The 12206-nt window shown below is 42.9% G+C and overlaps 1 protein-coding gene across 2 annotated transcripts in view; it reads left to right on the top strand.

Moving 5' to 3' along the window:
• SVIL (supervillin) overlaps window positions 1-12206 on the top strand; it is an 84773-nt gene that overhangs the window by 48617 nt on the left and 23950 nt on the right. For both annotated transcript variants that reach the window (XM_008588562.1, XM_008588563.1), the window contains 8 exons: window positions 1585-1674; window positions 1766-1852; window positions 3190-3367; window positions 7845-8017; window positions 9535-9690; window positions 10990-11126; window positions 11739-11886; window positions 12012-12157. In XM_008588562.1, coding sequence (XP_008586784.1) covers window positions 1585-1674; window positions 1766-1852; window positions 3190-3367; window positions 7845-8017; window positions 9535-9690; window positions 10990-11126; window positions 11739-11886; window positions 12012-12157 — 1115 coding nt within the window. The remainder of the gene's footprint in view (window positions 1-1584; window positions 1675-1765; window positions 1853-3189; window positions 3368-7844; window positions 8018-9534; window positions 9691-10989; window positions 11127-11738; window positions 11887-12011; window positions 12158-12206) is intronic.

Here is a 12206-nt window from a genome sequence, read left to right as displayed (position 1 = left end):
CTGATGATTGCATCTAGAGTTCATTGAAAAAAGGTACAGGGGAGGGCTTTGTTTTAACATTTTGTAATTGAAATCTACATGCCCTGTGCCACTATGTAACTGTCCTTATCATTAGTTGGGAAAGAGATGTCCTACCCCTTGGAGCCCTTGTGCATACTACAGCCTGAATGCGCAGCGCAGGGAGCCATGGTGGCCCGGAGCATAAAGGGACAGATTTGCTGGTTGCTGTAGCAATCTGCCCTCTGAGTCAGTCCTGTCTGTTAGCTTCAGAGTTAACAAACTCTGTGCTAATGAAGTCTTCTGAGGTCTCTTAAGCATCCTTTTAGAATCATTTACTGCCACATGCTGTGATATCAAAATTTAAAATCTTTATTATCTTTCAAAAAAGTTTACTTTTTCACTGATATAAACTCATTGCATATCTGGTAACCGAAACATTTTAAAAATTTTATTGACATCATCAAACAAATATATGTCACGTTGAGAAGTACTTCTAGAATATTACCTATGACGTAAGTGTTAAACCACTTGTTGGTATTTTTCCTTAACTTTTTTATGCTATATTTCTTACCTTTCCAACTCACAGGAGGAAGGAGCAGAGTAATTCATTCCTTTATTTTTCCTTGTAAGTGATAGTGATTTACATATTCTCCAGATGTTGTTCTTGGAGGGATGCTTAAAGTTGCAATGTCAGCTAAGGATTTCACATCTTATTACAAGTGAATACAAACAACATTAACATCTCATTTTTTCTTTGTAACTGCACTAATTAGTTGCCTTTCCAATCACTTCCACTTAGGTAGGAAAAAATCTCATCTTCCTCTTCATTGAGTTTTCTTGTTCCAACCAAATACCTTCTCTATACCAGAATTCCTTTCTTTCCCTTTCATTGTCCCTTACTATTTGCCCTTTTAAAGATTTTTTACCCTGCTTTTCAGTAGATATATTTATTTTTAAGAAAGCCTATCTCCAGTTTCCAGCCACATCTCAGACAAAAATGACCCTCTACCAATCACAAGTCAGTTTAAATGTGTACTCTTCTGTGTCTTTCTAATGAAAGGTTAGCATTCCTTGGGTCATTGCCTGTGTAATGCTCCCAAAGCCAGATTGTCCCCACCTCGTCTCAGCCTGGAGGAAGACTCGAGAGCTGGGGGCACTTGTTTGCTAGCTTTCTTCTCGACGTCCTCTGTGGGCGATGGTACAAATAGACCTGTTCCTCACCTGCCCCCACCACTCCCAAAGGGCCTTCACAACTCACACGCCCATTCGTTCAAGCATATTCTGATTGCATGTCCAACCCCTTATTCTGTTTGCATGTCACAGATGTGTTTTCCGTGTCTTCATTGTTCATGTTGGAATATCAGCTTGTCAGCTACTATAGTCCTTAAAGACAGCAAAATCCTATCTACGTTTTCAGTTGTCCCACATAGTCATGGTGCCTGCCATGTATGTGCACATGCGTGCACCTGTGTAAATTCTCATAACTTGTACATTCTACACTAGGACTAATGGAGATCCATCAAAGTCCTGGAAATTTCCAGAAGTGATACTGAGATGCTGAATAGCTCCTTTGTTTATTCTCAGGTTTGGCATCACCCACTGCCATAACTCCAGTAGCATCCCCCATTTGCAGTAAAACAAGGGGCACTACACCAGTTTCCAAACCCCAAGAAGGTAAGTCCCCAAGGTACTCAGTACACCAATGAGCTTCCAGTCAGAAGAGACCTTAGTGACGTTCTCTCACCGATGGTTTCTACTTGCTTAGATATTGAAGCCAGACCAGATATGCAGTTAGAATCGGACCTGAAGTTGGACAGACTGGAAACCTTTCTCAGAAGGCTGAATAACAAAGGTACGTACCAGAAACCAGAAGAGAAGCTTTGGTTTACATTGTTGTAGTACACTGATTTGTGTTTTCAATGAGTAGCTAAGAAAACCTAAAAAATCCTGCTGCTCTCTCAGAATCTCTAAATCCCAATTCTGATTGCTTTTTCTCCTCAGCTAAATTATCTTCTTTCTATTATGGCTTTGCTAATTCATATCAAAAGCATTAGCTCTGTTGTTATCTTTCAAAAAATGAAGTTTTGATCAAGACCGATTGGATTATGAAGCTCTGATTTACTTGATAATGTACTAAATTGGAGACTCCCAATAATACTGTGTTCCTCAATCTAAACCCTTGGGATGTCATCCAATCAGAATTGTAAACTCAGTGATTTTGTACTTAACCCTGAAAGCAGATTATTATATGTATGCAAAACCAACATGGTCTTGGGCCTTGTGAACTATAAATTGTATGTGTCAATTTCTAAAAAGGTAAAAGTGATTTCTAAAAGAAAATTCTGGTAAGCAAATGTTGAAATAAATATTCCAATACAAAAGTCAATTAAGTATGCAAAATAAAATAATAATATGCAGAAATAGCCTTTTATCTCTTGATAAAAACATTCAGTACTTGAAACTTACAAAATACTAGGCACTGGGAGTTTCTCTTATTGACAGTGACCTTTAAAATGTTGAAAATAGTACAACCACCATAAACCAGACATATAAAAATGTAATACAATAATTAAACTGGGTAGGCAAGGAAAGTAAACAATCAAAAGTTTATTACATACTTATAACAGTGGTCGAGCCCATGGGTCAGCAAAAAATGATGGCCGTGGCCAATGCCAGTGCTCCACCTGTTTTTATAAATAAAGTTTTATTGAGACACAGCCATGCCCATTGTAAATCTTCTCAGTGGTCACTTTTACACCACAACAGCCGAACCAAGTAGTCACAACACTGCCATATGCCCCCCACCCATGCAAAGCCTAAAATATTTACTACCTGGCCTTTAGCAGAAAAAGCTTGCTGACCCCTGATGTAGAATGAGGCTGAGACTAGATCTCCCTGTAGTAGAAGCAGGCACAGCTTGAGAAATGCCTCATGGGCTGTGTGTAGCAAGGTCAGCCTCCTCTCTCTTGCCCTTTTACTGTGCAAGGCTTGTTCAGGTGGGAGGACATCCTTATGTGAGAAGTCAAGTAAGGGCCAAGGAGGCAACCAGAGAACACTGCACACCACTACCATCTTTCTCCACTCCTGGAACTTAGGGGGGAAAATAATGTGTAAAAATATTGTGAGGCATAGTTGGAATAATTGTGTTTATAAAACTCTTCTGCTGTTTATTTGCTCGTTTGTTGATAGCTGGTGGGATGCAGGAAACAGTACTCACTGTGACTGGTAAATCTGTAAAAGAGGTGATGAAATTGGATGATGATGAAACTTTTGCCAAGTTTTACCGCAGCGTGGATTGTAATACACCAAGAAGTCCTGTGGAGCTGGATGAGGACTTCGATGTTATTTTCGATCCTTATGCACCCAAGTGAGTTATTTTGGTCTCCATCTTTCCTCCACTGAGAATGGCTTCCTCTTCCTGCCTCCACGCAGTATTTTAACAGGGATCTCCTCCCCCTGTCCTCCCCTCCTGTAGTAGAACTCCACTACAGCCATGTTATTACTCTAGAGCCACATGCGTGGTGCTGGGGGTTAGATAAAGCATGCATGCTCCAGACTCGATGCACGTTCACACAGACCACGTGGACCACAGACGTTTGTCCTGTCCCCAAAACTAGTGTCACTGGATGTTTCCCATAACCTGAGTGTTGTTTTGCAATTTTTTTTAGATTTGCTTCACTTAGCAGAGATTTCTGTACCTATCTTTCATTTGATATATCGAAATAACTTTGAATTTTATAACTTTGAAAAATGTTTGCATGGTATGGGCTCAAATCAATACAACTGACTAGAAAATCACTAAAGAATATTGCTTAGCTTGCAATATTGTATTAAATCAATAGATCTGAGGGTTTTCTCAGTAATGTCAAAGGGCCCCTCTTCACATGGGAACATGACTGAAGCACCTATGAAAAGTTACTATGGTGTTACGATCCCTTCAGTTGCAAGTGCCAGAAAAAAAAACCAAATCAAACTGCCTTAGCAAAAAAAAGGGCTGGAGGGAGTTAGGGGTTCCCTCACTGAAGAGTTCAGCTGTGAACTCAGGTTTCAAAGGTTCATGAGAATGCGGGCTCTGTCTTGGCTGTATCCCTCGGGCTGGCTTCACTCTTAAGCAAGGAAACCGTGTGGTGGGAGATGGCCACCCCCAGCTCTGGGTTTACAGGCTACTTACTTAGCCAACACAGCACAAGCAGCTTCTCCTCTCAGGAGTTCCACAGAAGTTCCAGGTTTGGTTTTCTTGGCTCTAGCTTGAGTGCAGTCACTGTGGCCAAAGGGACAGAAGATGCTGATTGGCCACAGGAGGGTCTCTGGGTTCCCTTCTGAGCCGTGGTGTGGGTGGAGCATGGTGGTCCCCCCAAAGGAAAATCCAGAAGCTATTCTCAGAAGCAGGGGTTAGTAAATGCTGGGCAGGCTAACCCCGCAGCGACCCCCTCCACATTTATCTTTTCTTGCCTACAAAATGATCAGGCAGAAAGTCTCTCCCGGAAATCTGTTTAGTCATCACAGATTCTTTCATAAGCTGCTCCTGACACAGTCTACATATTTCATTTTGTTCAGATTGTTTTAATTTTCATGTTTTCATTTCCTGCTTTACAAATATGAACAATTCGCTATTCCCCACCTTAAAATAATATTTTGGGTATTTGCATCCGTGGTTATTTAGCCGTTTCTCAATCTTCTCCCCACCCAAATGTCATTATTTACATTGTTATATATGATCATTTAAACATGTATACAGGCATACCTCATTTCACTGCACTTCACTCTATGGTGCTTCACGAATACTGTGTTTTCTTTACGAATTGAAGGTTTGTGGCAGCCCCGTGTCAGGCAGATCTATCAGCTCCATTTTCTAACAGCATGTGCTCACTTTTTTCTCTGTGTCTCATTTTGCTAACTCCTGCAATATTTCAGACATTTTCATTATCAGTATATCTGTTATGGTAACCTGTGATCAGTGATCTTTGATGTTACTATTGTAATTGTTTTGGGGCTCCACAAACCCTACCCATATAAGATGGCGAACTTAATCAATAAATGTGGTGTATGTTCTGAATCTTCACCGATTGGCAGTTCCCCATCTCTCTCCTTGGGTACCCTATTTCCTGAGACACAACAATATTGAAATTGGGCCAATTAATAACCCTGCAAGTGATCAAGTGAAAGGAAGAGTCTCATGTCTTTCACTTTTAATCAAAAGCTAGAAATGATGAAGATTAGTGAGGAAGGAGTGTCAAAAACCGAGACAGGCCCAAAGCGAGGCCTCTTGTGCCAAATAGTGAGCCAAGCAGTGAATACAAAGGAAAAGTTCTTGAAGGAAAATAGAAGTGCTGCTCCAGTGAACACAGGAATGACATAGTGAAACAGCCTTATTGCTGACATGGAGAAACTTTTAGTGGTCTAAATAGAAGATCAAACCAGCCACAACATTTCTTTAAGCAAAGCCTGAGAGCAAGGCCCTAGCTTTGTTCAATTCTGTGAAGGCTGAAAGGTGAGGAAGCTGCAGAAGAAAAGTCTGAAGCTAGTGGATGTTGGTTCATGAGGTTTAAGGAAAGAAGCTGTGTCCATAACGTAAATACAAGGCAAAGCAGCAAGTGCTGGTGCAGAAGCTGCAGCCAGTGATCCAAGAAGATTCAGCTGAGATCATTGATGAGGGCGGCTGCACTTCAGTGTAGACAGAACAGCTTTCTATTGGAAGAAGATGCCATCTAGGACTTTCATAGCTAGAGCGGACTGCCTGGCTTCAAAGCTTCAAAGGACAGGCTGACTCTCTTGTTAGGGGCTAATGCAGCTGGTGACTTTAAGTTGAAGCCAGCGCTTATTTACCATTCTGAAAATCCTGGGACTCTTAAGAATTATGCTAAATCTACTCTGACTGTGCTCTATAAATAGAACAATAAAGCCTGGATGACAGCATGTCTGTTTACAGCATGGTTTACTGAATATATTAAGCCTACTGTTGAGACCTACTGCTCAGAAAAGAAGATTCATTTCAAAATATTACTGCTCATTGACAGTGCACCTGGTGACACAACAGCTTTGACGGAGATGTACAAGGGATGAATCTTGTTTTCATGCCTGTTCACACAACATCCATGCTGCAGCCCATGGATCAAGGACTAATTTTGACTCTCAAGTCTTATTATTTAAGAAATGCATTTCATAACATTATAGCTGCCGTAGACAGTGATTCCTCTGATGGATCTGGGCAAAGTAAATTGACAACCTTCTAGAAAAGATTCACCATTTTAGATGCCATTAAGAACATTCGTGACTGATGGGAGGAGGTCAAAAGATCAATATTAAGAGGAGTTTGGAAGAAGTTGATTCCAACCCCCATGGATGAGTTGGAGGGGTCAAGACTTCAGTGGAGGAAGTAACTGCAGATGTGGTGGAAATAGCAAAAGAACTAGAATTAGACGTGGAGCCTGAAGATGTGACTGAATTGCTGCAACCTCATGATAAAACGTTAATGGGTGAGGAGTTGCTTCTTACGAATGAGCAAAGAAAGTGGTTTCTTGAGACGGAATCCACTCCTGGTGAAGATGCTGTGAACACTGTTGAAATGACAATAAAGGATTTAGAGTATTACATAAACTAGTTGACAAAGTAGCAGCAGGGTTTGAGAGAACTGACTCCAATTTTGAAAGAAGTTCTACTCGGGGTAAAGTGCTACCAAACAGCATTATGTGCTACAGAGAAATCTTTCATGAAAGGACGTCAATTGATGCTGCAAACTTCACTTGTGTCTTATTTTTAAAAATTGCCATAGCCACCCTAGCCTTCAGCAACCACCACCCTGATCGGTCAACAGCCATCAACATTGAGCAAGACCCTCCACCTGCAAAAAGATCACAACTTGCTGAAGGCTCAGAGGGTCGTTAGCATATTTTAGCAATAAAGTATTTTTAAGTTAAGGTATGGGCATAGTTTTTTAGACATCATGCTGTTGCACACTTAATAGTCTACAGTAAAGTGTAAATGTAACTTTTATATGCACTGGGAAACCAAGTCCTGTTACTCGCTTCATTGTGATATTCGCTTTACTGTGATGGTCTGGAACCAAACCCACAATATCTCCAAGGTATGCTTGTATGTGTATTTACACACACTCACACAACAATGTACATAAAGAGGACTTTCAGACACAGAGACCCATGCAGTTGGAAGTTGAGAGTAGGAATCTGTTAGGAGTTCGTGTAACTGGATCTACTCACCTCCCCAGTCCAGTCTTTGTCCCAAAGAATGTGAGAGTGTGGGGTGGTCAGTGGTGGCTTTGCAGGCCTCTTCTATTTCAATATACTCTTCAAAATAGTGGTTGTTTTACAGAGGGAGGCAGTGGGTTGATTGGAGGCTGGTCGCGGAGGAGTGGCAAGGGGACTGAAAGCGACTGCGTGAAGACAAAGTTTAGTTTGGAGCAAAGAGAATAAACCAAGGAGCGATGGTAGACAGGGGTGTCATTCCACCGAGACAATTAGGACGCAAGCCTGGGTGTGATAAGGAGAGGGAAGAAGTCCCTGCCCTGCAGGGCTGCGCAGCAGGTGGATGAGCTGTCCGTGAAGGACCTGGCGCCCCTGCAGGCAGAGACCAGGGGCCTGAGTGAGGGAGGCTCCTGACACTGCCTGGGATCATGAACTCCATGGGCTTGTGTCTCCCTTCCATTTCCAACATTCTGCAACTCCACATCCGGATAGTGGCGGTGGCAGGGGAAAGTGGCGGTGGCAGGGGAATTGAAAGGTGTATAATACAGTTGTGGAGTCCACTGCTCTGGGCCTGAGAACTGCCAATAAACCAGGTGTGGCTGGTATTGCAGACTGAGACCATGGCTCTCCTTGGCTCTGCAGATTGACGTCTTCCGTGGCTGAGCATAAGCGTGCAGTTAGGCCCAAGCGCCGGGTGCAGGCTTCCAAAAACCCCCTGAAAATGCTGGCAGCCAGGGAAGACCTCCTTCAGGAGTACACTGAGCAGAGATTAAACGTCGCCTTCATGGAGTCAAAGCGGATGAAAGTAGAAAAGAGTGAGTATTTGGATCCGTTATCTGCTTCTGTGCTGTTGGGTTATTTTAATCATTTCTTGTTTTTCTGCCAATGATAGTGCTCAGAAGACACTCATTAAATAAAAATGAGTAATTTTGCATATACACGTGCACGCCTGCCTAGAATTTAAAAGTTCTTCGTAGAAATTCTTATATCGTGGGTCATCTGTTTAGTTGGTTAATTCAAATTATCCTGTTTTGTTGAGTTTTTTTCCAAGAGGCTGAAGGAGAAGGATGCTTCTGGGTTTTGTGATTCATCCCATTTTCAGCTCAGTAGATCCCGAACACAATAGTTTTCCACTTACTCTTATTCAAGAGGAAATCATTTGATCTCTTATGGAAATATGTTCCAAATCACTGCTTTTCCTAATCCTTGATTTTTATCTTGTTAATTAGTGCATAAACCGGTGCTGTTCAAACTGTTCTTAATAGGACCCTCAAACTGCTCAGAGTTGGGATGAGAGTTGGGTGGAGTGGGGGAGTCGGGATAGGGCCCATGGGTGCAGGCTCTCTGCTCCCACTTCAGGCAAAGCCATCTGTTCTCATCTGCCCAGTATTGCGGGATTCCATAGCTCTGAAATAATGCTTTTCTTGGTGGAGGCAAGGGCATACATAATCTAAATATTTTGAATATTCTTGTCATAATTTTTATTTTCCTATTGCACTCATAAGCCTATTTCCTAAAGCTTTTCTTAGAAATATAGTATTTAGATGAAGTGGTTGAATCTTATCCTTATAACTGGTTTACTAAGAAAGTATTTCAGAATCACTGCACTATGTGAGTTGTCAAGTAGTGTTGTAATCTAATCCCAGTGAATTTTCTAAATTTTTCTCCAGCATATGCCTTTTTTAAAACAATGAGTTGGAGAAATAAAGGTTTATTGGCACAAATTTTATATATGTTTTCTTTACCTCCACTTTTGAGGGCCTCGGGGGATAATTGGTTGGTCCATATTGAAAACCCAGCATCTTGTAGTTACAGTCATAGGTCTGAGAGTGAAGAAATTCAAGGTATCAAGCTGATCACTTCACCTCCAGAAAAAGATTAGAATGAAATTATCCCTTACAGAGTATCTACTTTCCTACACATAAAGACTCGGGAAAGATGTCTAGATGTCTTCCTTGGGTTCACATTCCAACGTCTAAACATTAGGAGTTATAGCGGCTTTCAGTGTGACAACAACAGGCTAGTTCAGCTCCTGGCTTTCTCCTAAAGTAGCTGATCCACGTGGTCACTCTATTCTTGTCCCTCTGCACGATGAGGTGTGACACTTGTCAATAAGCAGTTTATACTTTCAGTACTACGTTTAATTCTTAATACAGAGGCTAAGCATTGAACTGCATGGTTAATCAAACTTGAGTATGTTTTCCTTCTCAGATTTAACTTCAAAAGACAAACGTAGTGAGTCAGCTGTGAATCATTTCTGATTGTCAACATTGTCATTTCAACTGAATATCTTGCTTTACCCGTGTTGTGTTTCCTTATTCAACCTGCCTAGTGTCCTCCAACTCCAACTTCTCAGAAGTCACTCTGGCAGGTTTAGCCAGTAAAGAAAACTTCAGCAACGTGAGCCTGCGGAGTGTCAACCTGACAGAACAGAATTCCAACAACAGTGCTGTGCCCTACAAGAAGCTGATGTTGTTGCAGATCAAAGGTATTTGAGAAGAGCGTAGAGGAATCACAGGCTGGCCCATGGCTTCTGCCTGGTTGCATTAGGGGTCTGACTGCTCCCTTTATTACCTTATGGGGAAGGGATGCGATACTTTTGGAGAACTACTGTGTTACTTCCTCTCACTTAAGCATCACGAAATCCCACTAGGTAGGAAATATTTTGCCCATTGGGGCTTTGGGCATTAGTGATGTGCCTGGGACGGCAGCAGCTGTTAAGTGGCAGAGCTGGGTTTGAACCCAGGTCTGTCCCATTCCAGAATCTCAGCTTTGGCTCCTGCTCCCCCTTTTCACACACTGCCATGCAGTTCCCAGGGCCCCCTGAGTCATCAAAGTGGTTCTCTGCTCTCTACTCAGTCCTCACTGAGGTAAGCAAGAATCAACACAGGCCAGAGGGAGAAAGGCACATTCCTGGGAAGGAATCAAGGGAGAGTGGACGCCAATGAAGCAGACCCGATTGCACCCTTATCCCCTTTCTACCCATAGCAAGGGAGGCTGGGAGACAAGCGGGGAAGCTCGGGCAAGGAGCAGACTTAGCTGCCTCCTCGTGGCAACCCCTGGAGATGAACCGTCGAGAGAAGGATGGAGGAAGTCTCCTCTAGCTCTCTGAGGATTTCTTGTGTGTTTCTGCATAACCACGGCCCTTCTTAGTGTATTTAAAAGACCAGGGACAAGCTGAAATAACCAGTCTCTGTTCCCGTGTCTAATGCAGAGACTACACTATCAGTGTAATTGTGGAAAGCTCGAAACCAACAAGTCACTTAGGAGGAGGTGTTGAAAGCAGCAGCAGGCAAAGCTTTCCTCTGACTGATTCCCATTGACTCGCCCCACGGTTTACAGGGCAGCTTCCCCAGGAAGAAGATGCTCTGTGAAGGCGTGCCTTCCCCTCCACGTGGCCAGCAGAGCTGTCAAGTGTAGGAGGTGGGCTGGGTGGAGAGAAGGGCACTAGGGAAGAGTGAAGGAGGACAGAGGAACATGTTTGCTGGTTTCCCTGAAAGATGGGACCTTAATTAATCCACGCATGTGCTGTAAGAAGATACCGATAATAGTCTTGAGAAGTGTGGTGACATTCAGGAAAGCACTGATGAGGGAAAGTAAGAGACGACGCTGTCGGGTTGTCAGTTTTAAATCCCCCTCCAGGCCACCCTGGGTCATGGGAACTAACATTAGCAGACAGGGCTCTTCTTTAGAATGGAAAGAGTCTGTGGCCAGGATGCCTCAGAGGTGGCTGTGTCCGGTCCCGGTTCTCCTATCTGAGAGAACGGTGACTCTGCCTCGCGTTCAGGAAGAAGACACGTGCAGACCAGGCTGGTGGAACCTCGAGCTTCGTCACTCAACAGCGGGGACTGCTTCCTCCTGCTCTCACCCCATTACTGCTTCCTGTGGGTAGGAGAGTTCGCGAATGTCATAGAAAAGGCCAAGGTTGGTATCTGAAAAATACACATCCTTTAATTAACGTCTTAATACACCAATAGAATATTCCACTGGTGGTCAGATCATTACAAAGCTTCTGAAACGCTTTGAGATGTTTCATTCAAGCGAGGAGGGGTAGGTAGTGTTTCTTCTTTTCCTGAATGTCTCTCAAACAAGCTTTTATTAGATGCTTCAGTGGGATGTTTTAGAAGGACTGTGGCCTATACCTTCAGGGTCTAAGTCCTGGGTTTATTCTTTCTTCTGTGTAATAAAGGAACTGGCTCCACTTCAAAGTCCTTTATCCCAGGCACTTATCAAGTTATGTCACAGATCTATTGAATGAGAATCTCACAGGGTGAAGCCCAAAGAATGGGTATTTTTCAAAAGCTTCACACATGACCTGTTGAATATTGAAGACAGAACTATTGCTGTAAAGAATTGATACCCCCTGGTCCCTCAGTCACGGTTTGCTGACTGTATTGGAAGTACCCAGCAACCACCCCTGCGCTCACAAGGCTTTCCTTCCATCCAGACACACCCCATTTCTCCTCTGATTTCGACATGTGCTACTCCATCTAGCCATAGGCTTTTCTACTTCCATTGTGTTTCTCTCTTTTTTAGGCCTCAGAACTTGCAACTTTAATTCAGACAAAGAGGGAACTTGGGTGTAGAGCTACTTACATCCAAACCATTGAAGAAGGAATTAATACACACACTCATGCAGCCAAGGACTTCTGGAAACTCCTGGGTGGTCAAACCAGTTACCAATGTAAGAGTTGACTGTATTTCACAGATTGACAAGATGTGAATCTCCTTTCTTCTCCCCTACTTCGTTCTTCTAAACCAGCTACTTTGCAGTACCAAATGTGATACTCTCCTATTCTTATCCCAAAGCTGCTGGAGACCCAAAAGAAGATGAACTGTATGAGACAGCCATAATAGAAACAAACTGCATTTACCGTTTGATGGATGACAAACTGGTTCCTGATGACGACTACTGGGGGAAAATTCCAAAGTGCTCCCTCCTGCAACCAAAAGAGGTACGGTGAGGGGGCTCCATTCTTCAACAAGAAAGCACACATAGGCATT

The sequence above is a fragment of the Galeopterus variegatus genome, unplaced genomic scaffold, assembly GCF_000696425.1.
Source record: "Galeopterus variegatus unplaced genomic scaffold, G_variegatus-3.0.2 Scaffold4896, whole genome shotgun sequence".
Classification (NCBI taxonomy): Eukaryota; Metazoa; Chordata; class Mammalia; order Dermoptera; family Cynocephalidae; genus Galeopterus; species Galeopterus variegatus.
The sequence above is the reverse complement of the archived record's forward strand: the minus strand, read 5'-3'. Positions and strand labels throughout refer to the sequence as shown.